This window comes from Haliotis rubra, unplaced genomic scaffold, assembly GCF_003918875.1.
Source record: "Haliotis rubra isolate DU_JTF1 unplaced genomic scaffold, ASM391887v1 Scf722, whole genome shotgun sequence".
NCBI lineage: Eukaryota > Metazoa > Mollusca > Gastropoda > Lepetellida > Haliotidae > Haliotis > Haliotis rubra.
The window spans coordinates 251,900-278,748 of record NW_025767438.1 but is presented as its reverse complement, the minus strand read 5'-3'; the positions used below and the strand labels follow the sequence as shown (position 1 = coordinate 278,748).

The following is a 26,849-nucleotide window of genomic DNA, read 5'->3' as shown; positions in this document are numbered from 1 at the left end:
CTAGTTTTTGTGTCCATTTCTATCATATAAAACGGTATCAGGTCGTCAAACATACCAAACTGAATTGGAGCACAATTGTAGGGTTTACTCCCAAAAGGTAGACGTCCCAAAAGTCATACATCCCAGTTGTCAGACAAATCAATCATGCGTGACTGTGATTACAACCTAGTCTTACCTACTGATATAATGAACCTGTCCCATACACTAACGAGAGGGTTTTCACATTTTTACTGAAATACTTTGATCAGAATACTAATGTTGACTAATTGTTGTTTTTAGAAGAGGTGGACCCTTAGCGAGAAATAAGAATTGGTTTTATAAAGGTGAACGTGTTTTAACAGTTGTTTCATATAGATATCTAGGTATTCCTTTTTCATCTTCTTGCAAATTCAATAAATGTGCATTAGATTTATCATCTCGGGGCAAAAGGGCACATCTAGAAGTACTACATCACTTATATAAATTAGATAATGTTGCTATTCTGTATATTTCAAATTATTTGATACCAAATTCAACCAATCCTTTTGTATGGTGCCGAAGTATGGGGCATTAATAAATTATATAAGATTGAAAATGTACATTTAACTGCATGTAAGAAGTTCTTAAATGTTGGTCCCCAAGCACCAAATGTAATTGTTTATGGTGAATGTGGACGTTACCCAATGTATATAAAGGCACAACGGCGTTTAATAAAATACTGGCTTACGCTTGTAAATATGCATCAACAAAGAATTCCAATAAAGCTTATTATATGCTAATGTACGATAATAGTGGTTATGATAACTATGTTTCATCTGTGCGTAATTTATTGTTTTCATATGGATTTGGTTATGTTTGGTTATTTCAATGTGTTGGCAATGAAACGTTTAAACAAGTTGCAGTTGACATGTATATACAGTCATGGAATAGTACAATTGAAGAAAGTTCAAGGTATAAACTGTACAGACAATTTAAAAGCCTTTTGGAGCCAGAAAAATATTTAACTATGTCAACAAATAAGAAACACAGAAATATTCTTACTAGGATCAGAGATTTTGCATGCTTGTTTTACGATGTTCACTTTGATCAAAACAGGATTATAGATTTTGCATGCTTGTTTTACGATGTTCACTTTGATCAAAACAGGATTATAGATTTTGCATGCTTGTTTTACGATGTTCACTTTGATCAAAACAGGATTATAGATTTTGCATGATTGTTTTTACGATGTTCACTTTGATCAAAACAGGATTATAGATTTTGCATGCTTGTGTTTACGATGTTCACTTTGATCAAAACAGGATTATAGATTTTGCATGCTTGTGTTTACGATGTTCACTTTGATCAAAACAGGATGATAGATTTTGCATGCTTGTTTTTACGATGTTCACTTTGATCAAAACAGGAATTATAGATTTTGTATGCTTGTGTTTACGATGTTCACTTTTATCAAAACAGGATGATAGATTTTGCATGCTTGTGTTTACGATGTTCACTTTGATCAAAACAGGATGATAGATTTTGCATGCTTGTGTTTACGATGTTCACTTTTATCAAAACAGGATTATAGATTTTGCATGATTGTGTTTACGATGTTCACTTTGATCAAAACAGGATTATAGATTTTGCATGCTTGTGTTTACGATGTTCACTTTGATCAAAACAGGATTATAGATTTTGCATGCTTGTGTTTACGATGTTCACTTTGATCAAAACAGGATTATAGATTTTGCATGCTTGTGTTTACGATGTTCACTTTGATCAAAACAGGATGATAGATTTTGCATGCTTGTTTTTACGATGTTCACTTTGATCAAAACAGGATTATAGATTTTGCATGCTTGTGGTTACGATGTTCACTTTGATCAAAACAGGATTATAGATTTTGCATGTTTGTGTTTACGATGTTCACTTTGATCAAAACAGGATGATAGATTTTGCATGCTTGTGTTTACGATGTTCACTTTGATCAAAACAGGATTATAGATTTTGCATGCTTGGGTTTACGATGTTCACTTTGATCAAAACAGGATTATAGATTTTGTATGCTTGTGTTTACGATGTTCACTTTGATCAAAACAGGATTATAGATTTTGCATGCTTGTGTTTACGATGTTCACTTTGATCAAAACAGGATGATAGATTTTGCATGCTTGTGTTTACGATGTTCACTTTTATCAAAACAGGATTATAGATTTTGCATGCTTGTGTTTACGATGTTCACTTTTATCAAAACAGGATTATAGATTTTGTATGCTTGTGTTTACGATGTTCACTTTGATCAAAACAGGATTATAGAGTTTGCATGCTTGTGTTTACGATGTTCACTTTGATCAAAACAGGATGATAGATTTTGCATGCTTGTTTTTACCATGTTCACTTTTATCAAAACAGGATTATAGATTTTGCATGCTTGTGTTTACGATGTTCACTTTGATCAAAACAGGATTATAGATTTTGCATGCTTGTGTTTACGATGTTCACTTTGATCAAAACAGGATTATAGATTTTGCATGCTTGTGTTTACGATGTTCACTTTGATCAAAACAGGATGATAGATTTTGCATGCTTGTGTTTACGATGTTCGCTTTGATCAAAACAGGATTATAGATTTTGCATGCTTGTGGTTACGATGTTCACTTTGATCAAAACAGGATTATAGATTTTGCATGTTTGTGTTTACGATGTTCACTTTGACCAAAACAGGATGATAGATTTTGCATGCTTGTGTTTACGATGTTCACTTTGATCAAAACAGGATTATAGATTTTGTATGCTTGTGTTTACGATGTTCACTTTGATCAAAACAGGATTATAGATTTTGCATGCTTGTGTTTACGATGTTCACTTTGATCAAAACAGGATGATAGATTTTGCATGCTTGTGTTTACGATGTTCACTTTGATCAAAACAGGATTATAGATTTTGTTATGCTTTTCATTTAACCTAATGTAGCTACTTCCTTCCTAACATTGTTTTTCCAACATAAACAATATAAAATAAAGTCATTTTCATTATCCATAATCTCTTCTCTTTGTGTTTGGATTCGTACATTTGGACTAGTCCTTTAATTAACGAAGGTAACAGTGTAGTGAACCTCAGTGCAACGAACCATAACCTTTGGTGTTTTAACGCGTCTAACTTTTGGGACGTCTAACTTTTGGGACGACACCAATTGGAGCACCTGAGGATGCGTTCTTCATGCCAATAGGTTCACTCAAAATTTCACATGCATGTTTTCAGTCCAGCATTTCCAACTATTAATGATATTTTCTTCCCGTTTGGAAATATTGCGCTGACAGTTTTGAGATAGAAATCTAACGGGTTTATAGTCATATGTCTATTTATGTTTTCGACTTCGAGCAACAGGTGGTACCGAATGGAAATAAAGTTTTATTCCATGTTTGTCATGAATGGAAGAAATGAAAAATAAATGTAACGTTTGAACATTATTTAACATGGCTCGTAAATACTATATATGAAAATACAGAAAATCGTTATTCGGTTGTATTAAGGATTAGTTATAAAACTTAGAGATAGGGTATTGGAAGTAGATTTATAGCATACAACAATATATCTCCGTGGATATTTGAGGAACTTTGGAACAGAGGACCCTGATCTCATATTTTCTTGCTCTTCAATAACTGGGAGAGGCATTGTCGTTAAAACGTCCCCCCAAAGACCTGGATTCGATTCCCCACATGGGTACAGTGTATAAAGCCCATTTCTGGTGTCCCCCGCCGCGATATTGCTGGAATATTGCTAAAAACGTCATAAAACAATACTCACTTATTTCATCCCTACTTTGCAACATTCATGCTTTACTTGTGTTTCCACGTCATCGTATCATAACTTCGTAGACAAATGCTCATGATGTTGGTCACTGGATTATCTGATCCATACTCGACCATGTGCAGACCGCCGTCGTATAGCTGGAATATCGCTGAGTGCGGCGTTGAGCAACAAATACACAAATCTAGTTTTGTCGATCACTGTCAACATCCAACACTTTTCAGTGCTACACTTCAACTCGCCTGGCCGCTCTGAGCGGGTTGGGACACAATAACAAAGTACGCTTGATAAATGAAAGAAAAAGCTTTTTGACAAACATAGATAAACTCGCCCTAAGCATGTCATGACATTCTAAGGAAAACCCGAGATCCCCTGAACAGTAAATGGTATGCCCCTCGGATGTATACAGTCCACATTTTAATGGTTAAGACTGAACGCTTAACGCTTCATACGTGGAGACCAGACACAACGACAAGTGACCACTACTGGATTTAACACCATGAAGGGTGAAGAAGAAACGCATAAAAGGTAAGATATTCATATTTAGTAATACCAGAAGAACATGTCTGTTGTTTTACAAAGTAAAGAACTACATATCAGAAACAACTGCCTCAATGTTCCTACCAAAGAAATTGAACAAAAACATCTGATTTTGCATCTGTCAGTAAAAGTGAGCACCTTTCCCTGATTTCCTAAATCGTTTTCACAAAAATATCTTCTTTGTTGTGCTGCATGTTGGTTACAATTCTTGAAAAAGTCATTCGTCGAAAAGTACTCAAAGTTATCAAAATTAGTATTGTAGTTAATACACATGCTTATTAGGATCTGAAAATGCGAAATCTTAACGCAAACAAATCTGGATATAACACATTTGAAACTAAACAAAATATAGACCCAAAACCAAAATAATAGAAGATGTATGCAAACTGCCCGATAAAGCAAACAGTTATTTGTTTTTTAATCTCTGTTTCATGTACATGTACTTGTCAAATATAACATTGGCCCCAGGCGACTGTCGCTCAATGCATCAAGTATCTGCACCTGTATTTTAACGCTGTGTATATCCTTAAAATAATTTATCAGGTTGATGTTTCACAGCATCTGACGGTACCCGGTAGACACCCTGTCGTTATATGCCAAGCCAGTCAAACCTGTTTACCCGTCTGGTCATACCTAAAACCAGACGCATTGAACGTAGCCGTCAATCCAGAATGCATTCAATGAACTGTGATAGATATGATCCAGGCTCCCGGCTCGATGTCTGGCGCAGTGAATTTCGAGGTGCTTCAGTATAACAAAAAAGTGTCTCTTTATAAACGCTTCAGGACGATCTGGCTTTTTGTTCATTGGTAACAGACTATAGAAAGCATGTCAATGTTCCCGAGCTTCCGTCACTTCTGTGTAATATGTCAAAGTTCCTGATCGACTATTCCTTCTGTGTAACATGTTAATGTTTATGATCTTCTGTCCTCATCTCTGTAATACATCACTATTCCTTATCTTCTATCCTTTCTGTCCATTAAAATATGGTTCTTGTTGGTCCCTGCCTGGCACTCGGCATAATGGGTACAACAAGGACTGGTCGGCTCGGAGTCAGTATAATGTGTCTGAGTGGGGTATTCATGCATCACTGCGGCATGGTATCTCAGTGGGCTAGCACTATAAAACCAGCTTAAGTCTGGGCTAGTACAAACAGCCGCACATACACACGCATGCACGTCGTGATATGAGCGAAATATTCTCACGTTAAACCCAATTTCACCTCACCTCAACTTCCTGCGTAACATACCAATGTTCCTGATTTTATAGCCTTTCTGCGTAACATGTTAATGCGTATGACCTTCCAACCACATCTCTGTAATACGCCTATGTTCTTGATTTTCCAACCTTGCTCTGTAATATATCTTTATATTCTATTCTGTGTCAATGTTCTTGATCTCCTTCCCTTTCTGTCTGACACATGTAGGTGATTTATATTCTATCCTTTCTCTTAAACATGCTCATGTTTGTGACCTAACTATGTCCGTGTAACATGTCTCTGTTCTTTATATTCTATCCTTTCTGCCCACCACGTCAATGATCCTGATCTTCTATCCTTTCTGTGTAACATGTCTCTGTTCTTTATATTCTATCCTTTCTGCCCACCACGTCAATGATCCTGATCTTCTATCCGTTCTGTGTAACATGTCTTCGTTCTTTATATTCTATCCTTTCTGTCCACCACGTCAATGATCCTGATCTTCTATCCGTTCCATGTAACATGTCTATGTTCTTTATATTCTATCTTTTCTGTATAGCATGTCAATGTTCTTGATCTAACATCCCTTGTGTGTCACACGCACTAGAACTGATGCCATGCTATTTGTTACAGTTCGGCAAGAAGGCCTCTGATATATGCAATCCTCGGTGGGTCGATGCTTATTGCTCTTGGGCTAGCATTTGGTATTGGGTTTGGTCTGAGGAGACATAAACCAATGATGGCACCAGAAAAGGCCCAGCCAGAAGAAAGGAAATCTAAAACAGGAAGTTTCAGATTTGCCTCTGTTGTCTCTGATACCAAGCAATGCTCCGAAGTTGGAACGTAAGTCCCAGAAATTATTGTCACCTTGCGTACTTGCCCCAGAGCGTATGATCAACATATTTCGGGGTCCTAATACGTACCCGCCCCAGAGTGTATCATCAACATACGTACCCGCCCCAGAGTGTATCATCAACATACGCACCCGCCCCAGAGTGTATCATCAACATACGTACTTGTCACAGAGCGTATCATCAACATACGTACTAGTCACAGAGTGTATCATCAACAAACGTACTTGTCACAGAGTGTATCATCAACATACGTACCCGCCCCAGAGTGTATCATCAACATACGTACCCGCCCCAGAGCGCATCATCAACATACGTACTTGTCACAGAGTGTATCATCAACATACGTACTAGTCACAGAGCGTATCATCAACATACGTACTAGTCACAGAGTGTATCATCAACATACGTACTTGTCACAAAGTGTATCATCAACATACGTACCCGCCCCAGAGCGCATCATCAACATACGTACCCGCCCCAGAGCGTATCATCAACATACGTACTTATCCTAGAGTGTATCATCAACATACGTACTCGTCTCAGAGTGTATCATCAACATACGTACTAGTCACAGAGTGTATCATCAACATACGTACTAGTCACAGAGCGTATCATCAACATACGTACTAGTCACAGAGTGTATCATCAACATACGTACTTGTCACAAAGTGTATCATCAACATACGTACCCGCCCCAGAGCGCATCATCAACATACGTACCCGCCCCAGAGCGTATCATCAACATACGTACTTATCCTAGAGTGTATCATCAACATACGTACTCGTCTCAGAGTGTATCATCAACATACGTACCCGCCCCAGAGTGTATCATCAACATACGTACCCGCCCCAGAGTGTATCATCAACATACGTACCCGCCCCAGAGTGTATCATCAACATACGTACTTGTCACAGAGCGTATCATCAACATACGTACTAGTCACAGAGCGTATCATCAACATACGTACTAGTCCCAGAGTGTATCATCAACATACGTACCCGCCCCAGAGCGCATCATCAACATACGTACCCGCCCCAGAGTGTTTCATCAACATACGTACTAGTCACAGAGCGTATTATCAACATACGTACTTGTCACAGAGTGTATCATCAACATACGTACCCGCCCCAGAGTGTATCATCAACATACGTACTTGTCACATAGTGTATCATCAACATACGTACCCGCCCCAGAGTGTATCATCAACATACATACTAGTCACAGAGTGTATCATCAACATACGTACTTGTCACATAGTGTATCATCAACATACGTACCCGCCCCAGAGCGTATCATCAACATACGTACTTATCCTAGAGTGTATCATCAACATACGTACTCGTCCCAGAGTGTATCATCAACATACGTACCCGCCCCAGAGTGTATCATCAACATACGTACTTGTCACAGAGTGTATCATCAACATACGTACTAGTCACAGAGCGTATCATCAACATACGTACTTGTCACAGACTGTATCATCAACATACGTACCCGCCCCAGAGTGTATCATCAACATACGTACCCGCCCCAGAGCGCATCATCAACATACGTACCCGCCACCGAGAGTGTATCATCAACATACATACTAGTCACAGAGTGTATCATCAACATACGTACTAGTCACATAGTGTATCATCAACATACGTACCCGCCCCAGAGTGTATCATCAACATACGTACTTATCCTAGAGTGTATCATCAACATACGTACTCGTCCCAGAGTGCATCATCAACATACGTACTTATCAGAGTATGTATCATACGTACTCGTCCCAGAGAGTACCATCAACATACGTGGCCCTTTCCAGAGTAAATCATCAACATACCTATCCGTTCCAGAGAGTATCATCAACATGAATACACGTCCCCGAGAGTATCATCAACGTAGCCGTCCCAGACTGTTCCATCAATTAGCGTGCAACATCAACATACGTACCCATCAGAGAATGTATCATCGATATCCGTACTCGTCCAATAATGTATGATCTGTATACGTACTCGTTCTAGAGGGTATCGTCAACACACGTAGACGTTGCACAATTCATCATCACCATACGTACATGTTAAAGATTTATCATCACCAGAGGTACATGTTACAGATTTATCATCGCCATACGTACATAGTAGATTTATCATCGCAATACGTACATGTTAAAGATTTATCATCACCATACGTACATGTTAAAGATTTATCATCACCAGACGTATACATCTCAGTCTGTTTTCTTATCAAACTTTATTCCTACTTGAAGTTGTCGCTTCCCATCTCTTGTTTTCTAGGGCTGATTATTTTGGATGTTAAAAAATGCAACGTAAGCTAGCAAATAGAAATCTGTTACGCATCAGAGGATGGTTTCTTTGCAAAGTATATGGGTTTATTTCTCAGGATCGTCTTGGCGAAAGGTGGATCAGCGGTTGATGCAGCTATAGCGACAGCTCTCTGTTCCTGTGTATTAAATGCACAAAGCTGTGGTCTGGGAGGAGGGTTCTTTATGACGGTTTACAACAGGTAAATACATACACAATAACAACTTATGAATAATATGATATTGGTATATATTAAAATATGTTCGAGAAGGATATTTTACTTTGGTAAGCGGGGATGTTAATGTTACGATACAGTGGAGGTACAGACCAATTCGTCACTCTTCTATGTATACTAATCCATTGGTAAACTCGGGAATGAGAGATCATTTCCATTCTGGTGTAACTTCCAGCTTGTGTTGACTTACAGAGGAGGTTCATTTGCACAATATTTTCAGTCTTTATCAACCCGTGAAGATCCGGGGTAAAACAAGTCTTCAGCAACCCATGCTTGCCACACAAGGCGACTATGCTTGTCGTAAGAGGCGACTCTCGGGATCGGGTGGTCAGGCTCGCTGACTTGGTTGACACCTGTCATCAGTTCCCAATTGCGCAGATCGATGCTCATGCTGTTGATCACTGGGTTGTCTGGTCCAGACTCGATTATTTACAGACCGCCGCCATATAGCTGGAATATTGCTGAGTGCGGCGTAAAACTAAACTCACTCACTTTAGTCTTTATCGATTCACAAACAATTCTAATCCGTGAATATCCGGGTTAGAATTAACCCGTGCTTGTCGTAAGAGGCGACTAACGGATCGGGTGATCAGGCTCGCTGACATGGCTGACACATGACATCGTATCCCAGTTGCTTAGATAGGTGCTCATGCTGTTGATCACTGGATAGGTGCTCATGCCGTTGAACACTGGATTGTCTGGTCCAGATCCGTTTATCTACAGACCACCACAGTGTAGCTTGAACATTGCTGAGTACGGCTTAAAACAACAAACCAAATCAAATACAAACGAAGCTCACATCTAGAACCTTTTTGTTTGCATAATATGTCCAGTCTTTATTGATTGACGGACAATGTTCATGTCTGGAACCATTTGTTTTGTATAATATTTCCAAAGACGTGTGCAAACATTTCTGAAGAATATCACACTGATTTATTTACAATATAAGGGTAATGCTATTTTTGAGGGCATTATCATTTGCAGAAGCCCGAGGTCTTCTGCAAATGATAATGCCCTCAAAAATAGTATTACCGTTATTATTGCTAAAATACATGGAATTTGTGTTGAAAGGAAAAAGGAAATAATGAAGGAATTTGACTGTAAGTTTACCCAAATCAACTTCTGACGCGGTTGACTGCCCGAATGCAATTACGTCATCGAACAATTCAAGTGACGTCACAACAGAAAGTGACGATATTCGACCTTGGCCTTTGACAAGACCATAGCCTGCAACATGTCAAACTATGTCGGTGTTCGGTTTGGTCCTTCAACAGCCTTAGTGCAATTGTTAAGGTTAGCACCAACAAGAAAGCCAATATTACCGCTATTTAAAGCGGGAATTCGGGTTGCTTTGACTTGTTTGACCCAGAATATCTGCCAGTCGAAAGCCGATTAATGTCGAATGAACCGTAAGCCCACGCACCCACTATGACGTCACTTGACAACAGAACTGATAGTGGCCCGTCGTTAAGGTTGAGCGGTCCAATATCATTTGCAGCGGCCCGCACATTTCTGATAATGGGAGGGCCGTTTCATGATAATTCCATGTATTTTAGCTATAAACGTTAATAACATTCACAATGACCATTTTTATGAAATGCGATGCTAAATGTCTTGCTGGTCCGGTATGGTTATACACTGTAGCCTTTACAGAAAGCCCAAAATCATATACCCATTTTATATAAGCAAACTGTTTCTCTGGCAACATATATTATGATTTCGCCATGAACAAATGAAGACGTGTTTGTCCAGATTGAAGTTTCGTTCTCACATTGTTAAATCCAAGACATCCATATTGTTTAAGCTTTTCTAATCTCACACCTTAACCAGTAAGAAAGCGGGTGAGCAGGCAAAAAACAATAGGTATAAAATAGGAACAAGTAAGAAGTGTGTTTTTCTAATTGGGTACCCTATTCATGAAGCAAAATTGATCACTCACAAAAAGTCATTTATTTAATGTCATCTGTCAAACCAACAATCCCATCTGCATGTGTTAAATTTTTTAGAACTGCAAATGTGATCCTTGGATTCCTGTGTACATTTTCCGTTTGTATCCTGGGCCAACAGGAATGTCCCACGTACATTCAGTTAGAGAGTGGTCTGGTTTCATGGAACTACGTGGGTTGTTATAGAATTTTCGTTTTGAATTGAATTACTTACTGGAATTAGTGTTGTCCAACGAAAACAAATACAAAATTTTGAATATTAGTATTAACAATTACACAAATCCTGCTTTGCCATTGGCGCAACAACCCAATTGTTTATGGGCACCGGACTAGTTTTTCTCTAGCTCTCAGACGAAAATAATGTCCTTCCTCAAATGGTTTACTTTGCAGCTGTTATGACTACTTTGAAAATGTTGCAATTTTACATTTGATATTCTGTTCTTTTTTTGTGTGAATAGAGCCTCAGGTACGTCCTACGTTCTGGATGCTCGAGAAAGAGCGCCCTTGGCCGCCAACAGCACAATGTATGTTGGACGAGAGAAGGGCGCATCCCTAAACGGTGAGTTGCAATAAATGGGTCCCTTTTCAACTCATCTAGCATCGCAAGGCCATGAGAGCCTGCCCGTTAAGTTGTCTGTGTTTCCAGTCTCCCACCCGCCATTATTTTACATTGCAAATGGCAAGTTTTCGTATTTCAATTTCCCCCATCGCTCTTGAAATGTATGGCCTGAAGAGAAAGAAACATTCTATTTTAACTCTTACAACACCATGCATGTCATCTTCCATCATCTACATTTACTTTTGAAAATCCGAAGTGACTCCATGTTTTCTACTAATTAATTTTTAAACTATTAACAAGTGATCTCAAAATTTAAAATCGATAAATTTGTTTCGGTCATTAAAAACGCTTTGGGGTTTGCCCATCCGCCCTTTTGGTGAATATGGCTGGAGATGAGAAACGCAAACATGTACGGGTGGCCTAACATCAAGAGGAGAAATTACTTGTACCATTATGATTGCTTGTAAAGGGGAAAGTGTTTCTTCTCTGTTAAATATTACTGCGATATTCATGTAGTTGTACAAACGAGCTAATGAAATCAAGTTGAAACAAAGTGATTTTGTATCAGCAATTTGAAAAAAATACAATGGTTGATGTTTTAAGCATTTTTGCGTTGAATAGTTGAAATAACTTAAATTTCATTTTATTTATTTTTCATATTTTCAAATCTGTGCATTAAAATAACATGTCCCTTTTAAACAACTCATTTATAATGTAGATATCTTTATCTCCACAAGGCCGTGATTTAGAATATTGCTAAAAGCGGCGTAAAACTACATTGAGTCAAGTCAGGCTTTATCTCCACAATTAAGAATAGCAACTACATTGAGAAACAATTAAGGAACTCATTAAATTTCAAGCGTTCCTTTAATATTTTCCAATTTTCATCACCAGCTCTGAATAGCGTTGTGTGAGGAAGTTTGAGAATAAATGAAGTGGTGTTCCCTTATTTGTTTCCCTCAGTATATATTGTCATCTGTAAGTGCGAGGAGGGTTAGATTTCAACAAGGAACGTCCTGTGTAGCTGTAATTCTTTTCTTCGTGAGTGATTTAGTGAAGTTTACGCCGGGTTTAGCAATATTCCAGCAATATCACAGCGGCACACAGACAAATTCGCTTCACATATTTAAACCATGCTGTAAATCAAAGCCTGGTCTCGTGACAAGCGAACGTTTTAAGTTGTCCCACCATCCTCTTTCTTATGAAGCGAAAATAAATTCAAAGCTGGTGATGAAAACTGGAAAATATTAAAGGAACGCTTGAAATGTCATGAATTCCTTAATTGTTTCTCAGTATAGTATGCTAGTCTAAATCACGGTTGTGGTTGTGGAGATAAAGATATCTACATTATAAATGCGTCGTTTAAAAGGGACATGTTATTTTAATGTAATTAATGTTTGAAAAAATTCCACGTAACTTTTAAGGGTACGTTGTGCTGGGAACATCATATACGAAACAGTCGTGCTGTAGATAATGTTTGTTAACCCTAAAGGAAATAAGCCTTGGTGAAGCCGAAATGCTTGAAAATAAACGCCGAGGTTGAATTAACATTTGTCGTGAATAGTAGTTTGTTCCTTTGAAAATTCAGCTGTTCATCCACACAAATGCCATAGAGGACTCTGCCATACGCATAATAAGAATGTGGCCGAATATTCTCCGAACACACAGCATGTTTTATTGAGAGGGAATGTAAACACAGGTGGACGGAGAAGGCGACCTTGTACGACACGGATCACTGGTTGCTTAAAGTGGTGTCAATGTCTCCTAGATGGTCAGCCAAGTATCAGATGTCCTGTGGCTTTTCTGAGCTTTTAAGCCATACATTGGCTACCGGCCTGTGAAATGATATATTCTACATTTTTTCTGCCATCTTGCAAGCAGACTGGAAATTATTGTACATGGGCGGTGTTGGTCATCAAGCTGTAAACAGTATATATTGAGACCACTTAAAAAAAAAATTACAGGAATATACATATGAGTAATAAGTGAGAATTTTGGTTCTGATCACTAATTGTAATTAGATTTTATATAACCTAGATATTGATAAACAACCTTACCTTTACGTATTTTTTCAAATCGGACTTATTTCATAAAGTAACTATGAACAGATTTTGAAATATTTTATGAAATATCAGCCAGTTTGATTTTTCTCCATTGTTTGATTACCACAGAAAAGCTGAAATGTCGATTAATAGAAATACAAGTGGAGAAATAGTGGATCAATTTCGATTGGATAACGTTAACCACATGAATATGACGGACTGCTGGTATTGAATTTATGAGCATCTAGATCACTACAGCACATCCTGGGCGACTATGTAACTTGGGACAGATTCCCGGTCCGAAGTTAAAGTCGAAATATATACCGTTTGTGGTGGAACAATATATTGCCAGGCTGAAGATTTGAAAATATGTTTTTATTATCTCCAAAATAGTTATATTCATATTTAATTATACATTTTTCAAATATTTTCGCGACACAGACATTTGATGTCAACTGTGTGTAGGAGGAAAATCAGTAACGTTACCTTCGTAATTGATAGGAACTACAGAACCTTCTTTCCTGAGATTGCACGTTTCGTTTGTATACCTCTCAATATATACACATGTATTATCATCGGTCAGAATTATAGTAAATATTGTGATACGTTGCCTCTCGTACCCAGTTCTGACTCAGTTATCAGATGTTACCACAGATAGGCTGACATGTCATTAGAAGGCAAGTGGCCTCAGTTATCAGATGTTACCACAGATAGGCTGACATGTCATTAGAAGCAAGTGGCCTCAGTTATCAGATGTTACCACAGATAGGCTGACATGTCATTAGAAGCAAGTGGCCTCAGTTATCAGATGTTACCACAGATAGGCTGACATGTCATTAGTAGCAAGTGGCCTCAGTTATCAGATGTTACCACAGATAGGCTGACATGTCATTAGAAGCAAGTGGCCTCAGTTATCAGATGTTACCACAGATAGGCTGACATGTCATTAGAAGCAAGTGGCCTCAGTTATCAGATGTTACCACAGATAGGCTGACATGTCATTAGAAGCAATTGGCCTCAGTTATCAGATGTTACCACAGATAGGCTGACATGTCATTAGAAGCAAGTGGCCTCAGTTATCAGATGTTACCACAGATAGGCTGACATGTCATTAGAAGCAAGTGGCCTCAGTTATCAGATGTTACCACAGATAGGCTTGTGGCCTCAGTTATCAGATGTTACCACATAGGCTGACATGTCATTAGAAGCAAGTGGCCTCAGTTATCAGATGTTACCACAGATAGGCTGAAATGTCATTAGAAGCAAGTGGCCTCAGTTATCAGATGTTACCACAGATAGGCTGACATGTCATTAGAAGCAAGTGGCCTCAGTTATCAGATGTTACCACAGATAGGCTGACATGTCATTAGAAGCAAGTGGCCTCAGTTATCTGATGTTACCACAAATCGGCTGAAATGTCATTAGAATCAAGTGGCCTCAGTTATCAGATGTTACCACAGATAGGCTGACATGTCATTAGAAGCAAGTGGCCTCAGTTTGTCAGATGTTCTTACAAATAAGGTAATAATGTTGTCACTATAATTCCCACTGCATGTTTGGAGACGCCATGGATTCATACATGAATGTGCTCCCATTCCTTTACAAACTGGTCTAAATAACTTCTGTTGAAAGTACAAGTCTATTGTTGGGAAGGGAAGACAGGTATTTTGCAACGAGAAACAGCCATGCCCCAGATAGAACTTGTTTTATGTAATACTATTATAAACTGTTGGCAAAATGAGCTGTAGGCAGCAATACAATTATCTGACCCATTTCCACAAATTGAAAGGATGGTTTGCGAGATATTCAGCATTGAAAACTGACTCAAGTGCAACAGAAAGAACCTTAACTTCTTGTTGATAGATTATTGTTGTCCTCACGTTCACGTTTCGCGTCAACTTGACTTTTGATTGATAATGGAAATAGAGGGAGCGAACTTGAGATAGCGAGACCACGGGAATGTACTCTCGGGTTACTGCATGTGTACCGAAATACGAGTCCTTCAGATATAAATGATGGGAAACAAAAACTCATTCTGTGCCGTTAGGGCGGTGGAGTAGCCTAGTGGTTGAAGCGTCCGCTCGTCACGTCGAAGACCCGGGTTCGATTCCCCGCATGGGTACAATGTGTGAAGCCCATTTCTGGTCTCCCCCGCCTTGATATTGCTGGAATATTGTAAGAGTGGCGTAAAACTATACTCACTCACTCATTCTGGGCCGTTAGCGTTTTCTTGTTCCATTCATCTTCTTCAGACCGGAATACGCCTGGATGGATCTCTTTTTTTCGAATATCCAACTGATATTTATAACTGAACAAGTGGTAGAAAGTGGGTTAGTGTATTAGTGGGTGGATGAGTGGGTATGGGTGGATAAAGGCGCGAGTCATCTGAGTGAGTGAGTGAGTGAGTGAGTGAGTGAGTGAGTGAGTAAAGTCAGAGGTGGTGTTGGGGAACCTGAAATCATCATCATCGGGTTTTCCCAAAATTAAGAACCTCGTCAGGGAGAACACTAAATGTATCAATAAAGCCTCCACAATGCAAAGTCATAATGTCACAATTTTTCGAGTTATCAATAATCTGTGTTTAAGATAATCAATACATTACCTCTGACCCTAAATAATTCGATTTGTAATTCTTTAGCCAATGGATAATACATGTCGATGAGAAATGTGAAGATCCGGGTTAGTATTGATCTTCAGTAACCCATGCTTGTCGTAAGCGGCGACTGACGGGACCGGGTGGTCAGGCTCGCTGACTTGGTTGACATATGTCATCGGTTCCCAATTACGTAGATCGATGCTCATGCTATGATTACAGAATGCAATTTAGAAAGTTGTCAAATGTAACATATGTTATATTTGGGATTACACTTTCTTAGTAAAATACAAATTCTAGTACTTTTTTTTGAGTTCACACCCATCTGGGATTCGAACCCGCACCCTCAGAGTCAGGCACCTAATCGCCAGCACACAAAGTCAGCCGCCTAACCTGCTTAGTGGAAGTCGCGGTAACTGAGCGGGTTAGGCGGCTGACTTTGTGTGCTGGCGATTTGGTGCCTGACTCTGAGGGTGTGAGTTCGAATCCCGGATGGGTCTCAACTAAAAAAAGTACTAGAATTTGTACTTTACAAAGAAAGTGTAATCTCAAATATAACATACGTTACGATGCTCATGCTGTTTATCACTGGATTGTCTGGTCCACACTCGATCATTCACAGACCGCCGTCACACAGCTGGAATATTGCTGAGTGCGGCGTATCGATAAAATCTATAACACGATACATGATACTGTATACATGATACTGTATATGATTCCAGGCGGCCTTGCTATTGCTGTCCCCGGCGAATTAATGGGGTACTGGGAGGCACACCAGAGATTTGGAAAATTACCCTGGAAAAATCTGTTCGAGCCTACAATCAAGATATGCCGGGAAGGAATAAAAGTAACTGAGGCAACGGCGTTTGGAATAAACAGATCCGTCGATCTACTTCGAAGCGGGTCATTTACGTATGTAAAACGTGTTTCTTGTCTTTGAGATATATATTCGAAGGCATTTTTCTTTACCTATTGAGAGCAGGGGAAATATATGGGGCAGTGATAATCCTGGTTACGACTACTTGTCCCAATAAACATGTGCAACGAGATGACAGATGTAATGGTTGATAAGGTCCCAATAAACCCGTGTTTGTCATACGGGATGACATATGTATATGTTCATAAAGTCCCAATAAACCCGTGTTTGTCATACGGGATGACAGATGCATTGGTTGATAACGTCCCAATAAACCCTTGTTTGTCATACGATATGACATATGTATTTGTTCATAAAGTCCCAATAAACCCGTGTTTGTCATACGGGATGACAGATGCATTGGTTGATAAGGTCCCAATAAACCCTTGTTTGTCATACGATATGACATATGTATTTGTTCATAAAGTCCCAATAAACCCGTGTTTGTCATACGATATGACAGATGTATTGGTTGATAAGGTCCCAATAAACCTGTGTTTGTCATACGGGATGACAGATGCATTGGTTGATAAGGTCCCAATAAACCTGTGTTTGTCATACGAGATGACAGATGTATTGGTTGATAAGGTCCCAATAAACCTGTGCTTGTCATACGGGATGACATATGTATTGGTTGATAAGGTCCCAATATTGGTTGATAAGGTAAACCCGTGTTTGTCATACGAGATGACAGATGTATTGGTTGACAACGTCCCAATAAACCCTTGTTTGTCATACGGGATGACAGATGTATTGGTTGATAACGTCCCAATAAACCTGTGTTTGTCATACGGGATGACAGGAGCATTGGTTGATAAGTACCCAATAAACCCGTGTTTGTCATACGAGATGACATATGTATTGGTTGATAGGGTCCCAATAAACCCGTGTTTGTCATACGGCATGACATATGTATTGGTTGATAAAGTCCCAATAAACATGTGTTTGTCATACGAGATGACATATGTATTGGTTGATAAGGTGTTGATAGTGAACAGAAGTACTGGTAGGATGATCACGATAGACCATCAGACAAATCAATGTGCTTGATGGACGGGACCTTTTTTATCATATATGCGTAAATTTTGAAATTATGAAGAATGATTTATTTAATTATTGACACACTGATAAAATATCAATACACTAGTAATCTATTAATTCTAACATTAAAGGGGTGGTGGGGTAGCCTAGTGGTTAAAGCATTCGCTCGTCATGCTGAAGACTCTGGTTCGATTCCCTACATGGTACAATGTGTGAAGCCCATTTCTGGTGTAAACCGCCGTCATGTTGCTGGAATATTGCTAAAAGCAGCGTAAAACCCAACTCATTCAATCACTCACTCGGAGCGAGACTGTTGATGATCTTAGTTGATACGTGTCCGTGTAGACACCGGTAAAACCTGTTTCATTGAATCTGATGAATGTTCATAATTATATTATAATTTTAACTTCATAATGGGAGACAACTTCTTTATCATATTATCATGCACCATTTCGGTCTTAATCCCTTTAGGACCGTCTCCGTGGTGTAGTGGTTAGAGCGTCCGCCCGGAGAGCGGAAGGTCGCGGGTTCGATCCCCGACCGCGTCATACCAAAAGACGTTAAAATTTGGTACTTGTTGGTCTCTGCCTGGCGCTCGGCATTAATGGGTACAACAAGGACTGGTCGGCTCGGAGTCAGTATAAGTGTGTCTGAGTGGGGTATTCATGCTTCACTGCGGCATGGTATCTCAGTTGGCTAGCACTATAAAACCAGCTTCAGTCTGGGCTAGTACAAGCAGCCGCACATACACATACACACGCATGCACGTCGTCATATGAGCGAAATATTCTCAAGCACGACGTTAAACCCAATTTCACCTCACCTCACCTCACCTCACCTTAATCCCTTTACTCCTGGGCCTAGATTGTGGAAGCCCTTTTAGCGCTAAGATAGCCGTAAGTGCCATACAATAACATTAACTTACGACTTTGTTAGCGCTAAGAGAGCTTCGAAAATCTAGGCCCGGGTATAAGGATCTGTAACGAATCCATCCATAGAGTATATTACTTCTTACGTGAATGAATGACTGAGAGTGACTTCAGATTTACGTCGCTTTTAGCAATATTCCCGAAATATCACAGCGGGGGATACCAGAAATGTGCTTCACACATTGTACCCATGTGGGGAATCGAACCCGAGTCTTCGGTGTGACGAGCGAACGCTTTAACCACTAGGCTACCCCACCACCCCTTTAATGTTAGAATTAATAGATTACTACAGCCCGTTCAGCTTGACCTGAGCTACTCTACATATGCATGACCCGGAAGGTCAAATGGCACAAACGGTAGGTCGTCTTAACTTGATAAAATAGGGGAGCAAAGAATGTTGCGTTCGTGCACAACATGCATGCATGGATTTGTTACAAAACAACACTTCTGAAAAAAACAATCATTTCATGTTTTAATTGAATTGTTTACACAGTCATATGCTATCTAGTTTGGTTTACTAACTTTACAACGTACAGACGTCCGTTACTTTCACAATCCGATTCACTCTCGCTGTCACTCTCTACACCCAGTTCAATTATCACTTTTTCTATGTAATGTTCAACTCCAATACGTTTGTAGCTTCATTTTAAAAGAAAGTTAGGATATTGCTGACGATTTCTCGACACTGAGGTGTGAAACGGCGACCTTGTCTCGGCTGTTCGGACATGTTGACAATCAACTGACAAAGGTGCACCTCTTCCAAATAATAGACCCAACCAGCTGTGACACGGTCATGCAATTCATTAGTATTCACTTGATCAGGTCAAGCTGAACAAGCTGTAGTGTATTGAAATAGTCTTTGTATTTCCCTTCCATCTGCTGGTATTAAGAGTCCTGTGAATGATATTTACATCTGTACAGTTATAAACATCTTGCATTTCAATCAGAACAAAATGCACAGGAAAACTTTAATGCTGTCCTTTGTTAGCAATATAATATTGCAGGGCGTTGCACACGGTTGATTGAAATTCAGATCAACTTTGAATATCACCAGGGTTCACTCGCATAAGGGGGACAGCGGTGCAACAACCTGGTGCACTGGTAGCATTTTTACCCACATAAGACACTAGTATCTTGTCAATTACAGTTCAAATGCTACTACTACAAAACAAGTTACCCGTGCAAACCGAAACATGAGTCTCATTAACCTATTCAGACAATGACCTACTTTTCAGCCGATCCGAATTTTCTGGTGCGAAAGTGAAAAGAGACACCACAAACAACTATGGTTACACTGAATTCCAATTCCTTGTTTCATTAGAAAATGGTTAATTTTAAAAGTTAATTTTAATTTTAAACTTTAATAACATCGTATTTCTATGATTTATGGCGAGGTGTAGGCAGCATGTCGTTAACTAAGACGTCACAGACTGCCCCTGTTTGATGATTCACAATTCATCTGGCTCACTGGTTACCCCTGTTATGTGTTTTTTTGAGCTTATGCAGTGTAGTGTTGTACCGCACAATGTGATTGATATAATATCAAGTCCGTACCAGACCGCCAAACGTTTCTAGCGGCAGAGCCTCGTTTTGAGATTTCTACGATTTCCAGATTTCCGTTTGTCAGAGCCAGTGTACGACAGAGCACGCTGCACGACGTGTTTGCAAGGATTAGAAGCAGCGTAGTGTTGCAATTTATCTCACGTGCTTAGATGTATCAAATAATACTGATTAATATTTATATATCCAGTTGAATGAATTGGTCTTAAACTTCTGGACTGGTTATTATACGAAGTTACGCAATGGGACGGAACCCAGTCAGTAGGAACCGAGACCGTTTTGTAATCAATGTTTTGTCTTGAGACCCGGGTTAGAATTGATCTTCAGTAACCCATGTTTGTCGTAAGAGGCGACTAACGGGATCGGGTGGTCAGGCTCGCTGACTTGGTTGACACATGTTATCGTATCCAAACTGCATATAGCGATGTCCATGCTGGATGATCACTGGATTATCTGGTCCAGACGCGATTATATACAGTGGATATAGTTTAGTGCGACGACAACAACAACAAACAAAACACGGAATGATCAGCAACTACTGTTACAACTACTTCAACTACTATTTTAAGTAAGATCACGACAACGCTATACAGAGTCAGATGTCTTCAACCTAATAACATGCATAGCTCTATATATGTGGAAGCCTGAATTAGCTTCAGTGAGTCAGTTGATGTGTGAACATGTTATTTTAAGCAATATCCCACAATATTATATTCATTACATTACATTACATACTAACATTTGTATAGCGCCGATATCCATCTCAGCTCAGCTGCTTAAAGGCGCTTAGTTTTCCCTCGTTCACTGGATGTCAATCTCAACGGCACATCGTATTATCAATCTCAACTCCCTGGGGAACATACAACTCTTGCAGCCACTAGGCGCACCGAGTTATTGTGGCTTTCCCATCCTTACGAGGTACCCATTCACAGCTGGGTGGACTGGGACACATAGTCACAGTACTTTGTCCAAGTTTTACTGCACGTTGCTGTACCCGCAACTAGGTGTTTGCACGTATTCATGTGGCCACCATCTGGTCATATACCAACGGATTCGTGGGTTCTTTTAAGTGCACAGGGTTGTGTACTGTACACTAGGGGTTGTGACAACACTGAAAGAGTCTGCACACAAAGTTGACTCCATGGTTTTTACACCCGGTCACAGGTGGGCTCGACCCCGTCACCTCAACCTCGCTGGATCACTAGCCTGGCGCTTTAGCCAGTTCGCCCACCGCGCCACCAGACGGTTCTGACGGTTTTGGATCATATTCAAACAGCTTGTTCAGCATGACCCGAGCTACTACATATGCATGACCCGGGGTGTCAAATGGCACAAACGGCAGGTCGAGTTAACTTTATTAAATAGGGGAGCAGAAAATGTTAAACCGCGACCAGGGCCTCCTTTCACAAAGCACTAAGGTGACCGTAAGTCACTAAGGTAACCTTAGTGCAATGTTAAAGAATGGGAGTTAAGGTGAACCTTAGTAAAGGTTGCTTCGTGAAAGGAGCCCCTAGACTCGGCTGTTCGGACATGTTGACAATCAACTGACAAAGGTGCACCGTGCACAATAATAGACCCACCCAGTTGTGACACGGTCACGCATTGCATTAGTATTCACTTGATCAGGTCAAGCTGAACAAGCTGTAGATATGAAGGAACATTGTGATGACTTCGACTAAAATGGTGGTAATTTAGAAGCAAGTGAGTAACGATAACAGTAAAAAACGGAAGGCAAATTCTGTTTCACAATATGATGGGACCTTTCTGTCCAGATTCCTATACCTGTTCTCGCGCTTGGCACACAACGGCATAAGCATCACATCTAAATGTCACAAAGATGTCGTCATCCAAGAATCTTGTCTGTCATACAGATCCTGAAACAAATATACCCAAGTCTGAGAAATAAAGTTTCTGGTTTGCTTTTCATGAACATCAAGTATCTTGCTTTGTCGTAGCTCACCAATTTCTACTGACTGACTTTCTGACTGAGTTTGGTTTTACGCCGCTTTTAGCAATATTCCAGCAATATCACGGCGGGGGACACCAGAAATGGGCTTCACTCATTGTACCCATGTGGGGATTCGAACCCGGGTCTTCGGCGTGACGAGCCAACGCTTTAACCACTAGACTACCCCACCGCCCCCACCAATTTCTAAAATTGCAATCGAACAGATCACAAGTGTATATCTTCAAAACTAAATTAACATGATTTCTGGTGCTATGATTGCTCAGGGCGCCATGTTTCCATCATCATCCAATCAATAATTACTTCTTAATATGTCAGGGGCAGTGGGGTAGTCTAATGGGTAAAGTGTTCGCTCGTCACGCCTAAGACCCGGGTTCGATTCCCTACATGGGTACAATGTGTGAAGCCCATTTCGGGTGTCCCCTGCCGTGATATTGATTGACTATTGCTAAAATCTGCGTTAAACTACACTCACTCACTCTTCACTGGTCATTGACAAAACGTTGGCGTGCATACGTCACTTCCGTGAATGTCTAGCTGGAAATTGACCGGATCGGGACAGTGTCCGTATGAATGACCACAATGTCCAAATCCAGCCAAAGAGAACAATACCTCCGACTTTCCTAGCAAGCGTTATGGCAGTCTTGTTGATCATGCGGGAAAGAACATTCCCAGAGACCGACCGGTGGGAATAAAATAAAAGTGGCATAAAATCACACTCACTCACTCTGAATATATCAACGTTTTATCATATTACTATGTATCTGTTTACTGTTACAGAATGTACTTCAACGCTGCCTCTGGAGCCGCAAAAGGGGTAGGAGACACGGTGATGTATCCCAAACTCGCAGACACCCTGGAGACTATCTCTACTGAGGGGGCCTCGGCTTTCTATAACGGAAGCCTGACTGATGCCATAGTGTCTGAGATACAGGAGAATGGTGAGTGTTAGGGGACTGGACAATTGCACGTCACACAGAAACAGCTGGGTGTAGAGATCAAGCAGATTATGAAAGAGAATGAAAATGGTGAGCGCTGTTGGATGATGAGAAGAGGACAATACCACAAGTCAGCACCAGCAGGGAACAGCTGGGTGCAGAGATCAGTATATAGACAGACGCACACATATACGCACATTTTTTTTCTCATACACAGACACTCACACACGCACAAACACACGTATATTTGAATTAGTACGGCTTTGAAGCCACAACCTCACCCCACCCCCAACACACACACACCACACCCACACCACTCAGACGCACCCCTGAGCCCATTATTCAACTCCACACTCAGCAATATTCCAGCTATATGGCGGCGGTCTGTAAGTAACTGACCATTTTGCCGCCCGCCACTCCGCCTTGGAATCGTCCAATATTTGCCAATAAGACAGCCTGTCCTTCTTTGATGGTAAATTCTGGTTTGGTTTTGTTTTACGCATTACTACGCAATATTCCAGCTATATGGCGGCGGTCTGTAATTAATCGAGTTCGGACCAGACAATCCAGTGATCAACAACTAAACGTCGATCTAAGCAAATGAGTTACGATGACATGTGTCAATCAAGTCAGCGAACCTGACCACCCGATCCCGTTAATCGCCTTATACGTCCGCCCCTCTGAAGATTGCAAGGGCCAAGGGATTTTATCTCAACTTCTGTTCACAGATATTGCAGTCTCTCATTATTAATGACAGTAACCGTGTCTATTTCCAGGTGGCATAATAACAAAAGAAGATCTGAACGAGTACACCGTCTCCTGGCGCACTCCGCTGACCTTCACCTTGAGAGACGGCACCACAATTCACTCAATGCCCGCTCCCGGAAGTGGAGCTGTGTATGCCTACATCCTCAATGTCCTGGACGGTACATTCTTGCGTTAATCGTTTCTATATCAGCATGTAATTCGGAGATATTACGTAGATTTTAGCCATTACTTACAAACTCACTTCCGGAAACAGTTCTGGGTATTTGAATATCGTCATGTTTTGTATACCTTACTTACGTTTACTCTTGAGAAGCACTGGAATAATATCTGGCTCATATGTGCATGTCTTAGATAGCATTGCGTCGGACATATGGTTTTCTCGATGAAGAAATCTTTGGTCCTATGTATTTCTTATGTAGTCGTCTTTCCGTGGTTATTTCGAAACTGGGATGACTCGAAATATCCTGTCACCTTTGACACTGTATTTTCACGTCAATGTCTCCCGTCCGGGGAAGCTGGGATCCCGTGTATATCTCTCGGTCTCTCTCTCTCTCTCTCTCTCTGTCTCTCTCTCTCTCTCTGTCTCTCTCTCTCTCTCCTCTCTCTCTCTTCTCCCCTCTCTCTCTCTCTCTCTTTTTCTCTCCTCTCTCTTTTTGTCTCTCTCCTCCCTCCGTCTCTGAATCTCTCTCCCTGTCGTTCAATCCCTCTCTCTCCCCTCTCTCTCTCTTCCCCACTCTCCTCCCCTCTCTCTCTCTTTCTCACTCATGTCAGCTCTCTCTATATACATTCAGGGTACGACTTGACGACAGAAAGTGTCTCGAGTGACGACAACAGTATACTGACATACCACAGAATAGTGGAAGCTTTCAAGTTCGCATATGCCAAGAGAACAGAACTTGGTGACGAAGATTTTGAAGACGTTGCAGAGGTAAGACTATCTGACAGTTTTAGCAATATTCCACAATATCACGGCGGGGACACACCAGAAATGTTCTTGTGGTTAATATCCGCCTACGCCTTATACCGGTATCAAATAAGGCACAATCGAATACCAATTTCCTAATTTTATTTTAGTCACCATCAACCACCTTGTCACACTTTTGTTTCATCTGGCATTTGTCAGGCAGAACTTCAGATCTTCTTTTGTTATTATGCCAGGAAATAGACACGGTTACTGTCGGTTGAGTGAGTGAGTGAGTTACTTTTAGTCACATCGGTCACATCAATCTCATGTGACCTAACTAAGATTTTGACTATATAAAAAGGACAAGATCATTCTTGTTGGCTTCTCTTCTTCTTATATGGGCCTATTCCAGAGAAGTTTCACGTCCCCAATTACACATACATCATACGAGCTCGTTGCCCAAAATACACAGATTATGTTCCAATATCCGCATGTAATGTTCCGCTAACCCACTGTAAAATGTCATCTGGTTTGTGATCGTGTTGAAGCTGATGAGGAACATGACGTCGCGGGAATTCGGGGACGCGACCCGGGCCCGGATTGATGACGCAGCTACTCACAACGCCACCTACTACGGCGCCACCTTCTCCAACCAGCCAGACCAAGGGACGTCGCATATCTCTGTGGTGGATGCGACAGGGAACGCTGTGGCGATCACATCAACCATTAACTACTAGTGAGTACAGCTTCATGCCTAGTTGTAAGATGGAAGCATGTAGACATAAGTAATTGTAAAATATCAAAGGCGCCGACAGTACTTTATCAGGTGATGAACTACACCTATTGTGTTACGTCACACTGTATGGACGTCACGCCATTCTAGTCTGTCCCCTCATCAAACGTAAACATGGTAACCGACGTCACTATGTGTACCTGCCGAGCGGCCTGTTCTAGTCATTGTTTATTTTTAGAACACTTTTATGGTGTCACGTGATAGGTAATGTGACCGGAAGCAGGAGGCCATGTGCTTCTCAGTTTTGCTACAGAACGAGGCGAGGTCTCACAGTTTTTTCAACCTTTAATCAGCGATTGGTATTGTATGTTCATACAGCCAGCAGAGAGTACAGACGTGTAAACATGTTCAGAAGTAAGAAATAAAGTCATAGTTCATTGATACCGATCGTTGTGTTGGAAATGAAAATGAGCCTACAGGATTGCGCAGTGCAGTGGATCAGTACACTACGTATGTCAGTTGTTATTGACTAGTACATTCTCCTACAGTACAACTCACCCCATAACATACCAGAATCTGCACTTTACTGAGGAAGTAAATATTAATATAATTGTTCAGGGCAAAACTGTACTTTATAACACTATACTTGGTGCATTGGGGCAGAGCGAAGTCTAAATTCTGATGTTCGCAAAAAAATAATAGGAGTTGGCTGGTTGGCTTTGTTGTTTAGAGTGAGTGAGTGAGTTTAGTTTTACGCCGCACTCAGCAATATTCAAATTATATGGCGGCGATCTGAAAATAATCGAGTCTGGACCAGACAATCATGTAATCAACAGCATGAACATAAATCTACGCAATTGGAATACGATGACATGTGTCAACCAAGTTAGCGAGCCTGACTACCCGATCCCGTTTGTCGCCTTATACGTCCGCCCATCTGTAGATTGCAAGGGCCAAGGGATTTTATCTCAACTTCTGTTCACAATATTGCAGTCTCATATTATGTAATGATATGGCACCAGGCAATGACTATTTCCTGGTGGCAT

At 40.4% G+C, this 26,849-nt stretch overlaps 1 protein-coding gene across 1 annotated transcript in view; it reads left to right on the top strand.

Annotated features, from left to right (window-relative positions):
- The first annotated feature begins 4,270 nt into the window (after nucleotides 1-4,270).
- The window catches only part of LOC124259464 (glutathione hydrolase 1 proenzyme-like), a 46,839-nt gene continuing 24,260 nt past the window's right edge, over nucleotides 4,271-26,849 (top strand). The window contains exons 1-9 of the mRNA XM_046693599.1: nucleotides 4,271-4,299; nucleotides 6,143-6,352; nucleotides 8,753-8,875; nucleotides 11,313-11,413; nucleotides 16,771-16,960; nucleotides 23,241-23,401; nucleotides 24,175-24,324; nucleotides 24,958-25,094; nucleotides 25,619-25,806. Of these exons, the coding sequence (XP_046549555.1) occupies nucleotides 4,271-4,299; nucleotides 6,143-6,352; nucleotides 8,753-8,875; nucleotides 11,313-11,413; nucleotides 16,771-16,960; nucleotides 23,241-23,401; nucleotides 24,175-24,324; nucleotides 24,958-25,094; nucleotides 25,619-25,806 (1,289 nt within the window). The remainder of the gene's footprint in view (nucleotides 4,300-6,142; nucleotides 6,353-8,752; nucleotides 8,876-11,312; nucleotides 11,414-16,770; nucleotides 16,961-23,240; nucleotides 23,402-24,174; nucleotides 24,325-24,957; nucleotides 25,095-25,618; nucleotides 25,807-26,849) is intronic.